The 540-nt window shown below is 43.5% G+C and overlaps 1 protein-coding gene across 1 annotated transcript in view; it reads left to right on the top strand.

The window, feature by feature from the left end:
• Positions 1–540, top strand: part of LOC106878050 (mothers against decapentaplegic homolog 3) — a 55,090-nt gene that overhangs the window by 41,783 nt on the left and 12,767 nt on the right. The window contains exon 3 of the mRNA XM_052977399.1: positions 163–306. Coding sequence (XP_052833359.1) covers positions 163–306 — 144 coding nt within the window. The remainder of the gene's footprint in view (positions 1–162; positions 307–540) is intronic.

Here is a 540-nt window from a genome sequence, read left to right as displayed (position 1 = left end):
CGTTGCCACCAGCACTATCATTGCTACCACCACTGCCATCACCATCATCACCACACTACTACCACCACCACCACAACCATTGCCACTACTACCACCACCACCACCACCACCACCATTCTTGTCCTCACACACGTTTTCTCACTGTGTCCACAACTATTTCAGTCCTTCCTCCGGTTCTGGTACCTCGACACCAACCCAATGAGATTCCCGCCAGGGAGAACTTCCCGCCACTGACTGACTATGCAACAACAGTACCAAACACAGACTTCCCGGCTGGAGTTGATGAAAATACATTCAATATACCAGGTTTGTGTATTCTGCTCATTATTATTATTATTATTATTGTTATTATTATTATTATTATTATTATTATTATTATTATTGAGTGAGAGAGCAGTGCATGCCATCAAAGTGACACTGGGGTACAAATATACGAAGCCCAGTATACCCATCATGACTACCCGTCTGATAAGGGTACACCAGGCACATGCATCACAACCATATGTGTGCGATATGGTGATCTCATATCAAGATAAACAG

The sequence above is a fragment of the Octopus bimaculoides genome, chromosome 28 (assembly GCF_001194135.2).
Source record: "Octopus bimaculoides isolate UCB-OBI-ISO-001 chromosome 28, ASM119413v2, whole genome shotgun sequence".
Lineage (NCBI taxonomy): Eukaryota > Metazoa > Mollusca > Cephalopoda > Octopoda > Octopodidae > Octopus > Octopus bimaculoides.
Note: the sequence above shows the minus strand (reverse complement) of the source record. Positions and strands in the feature narration are given on the sequence as shown.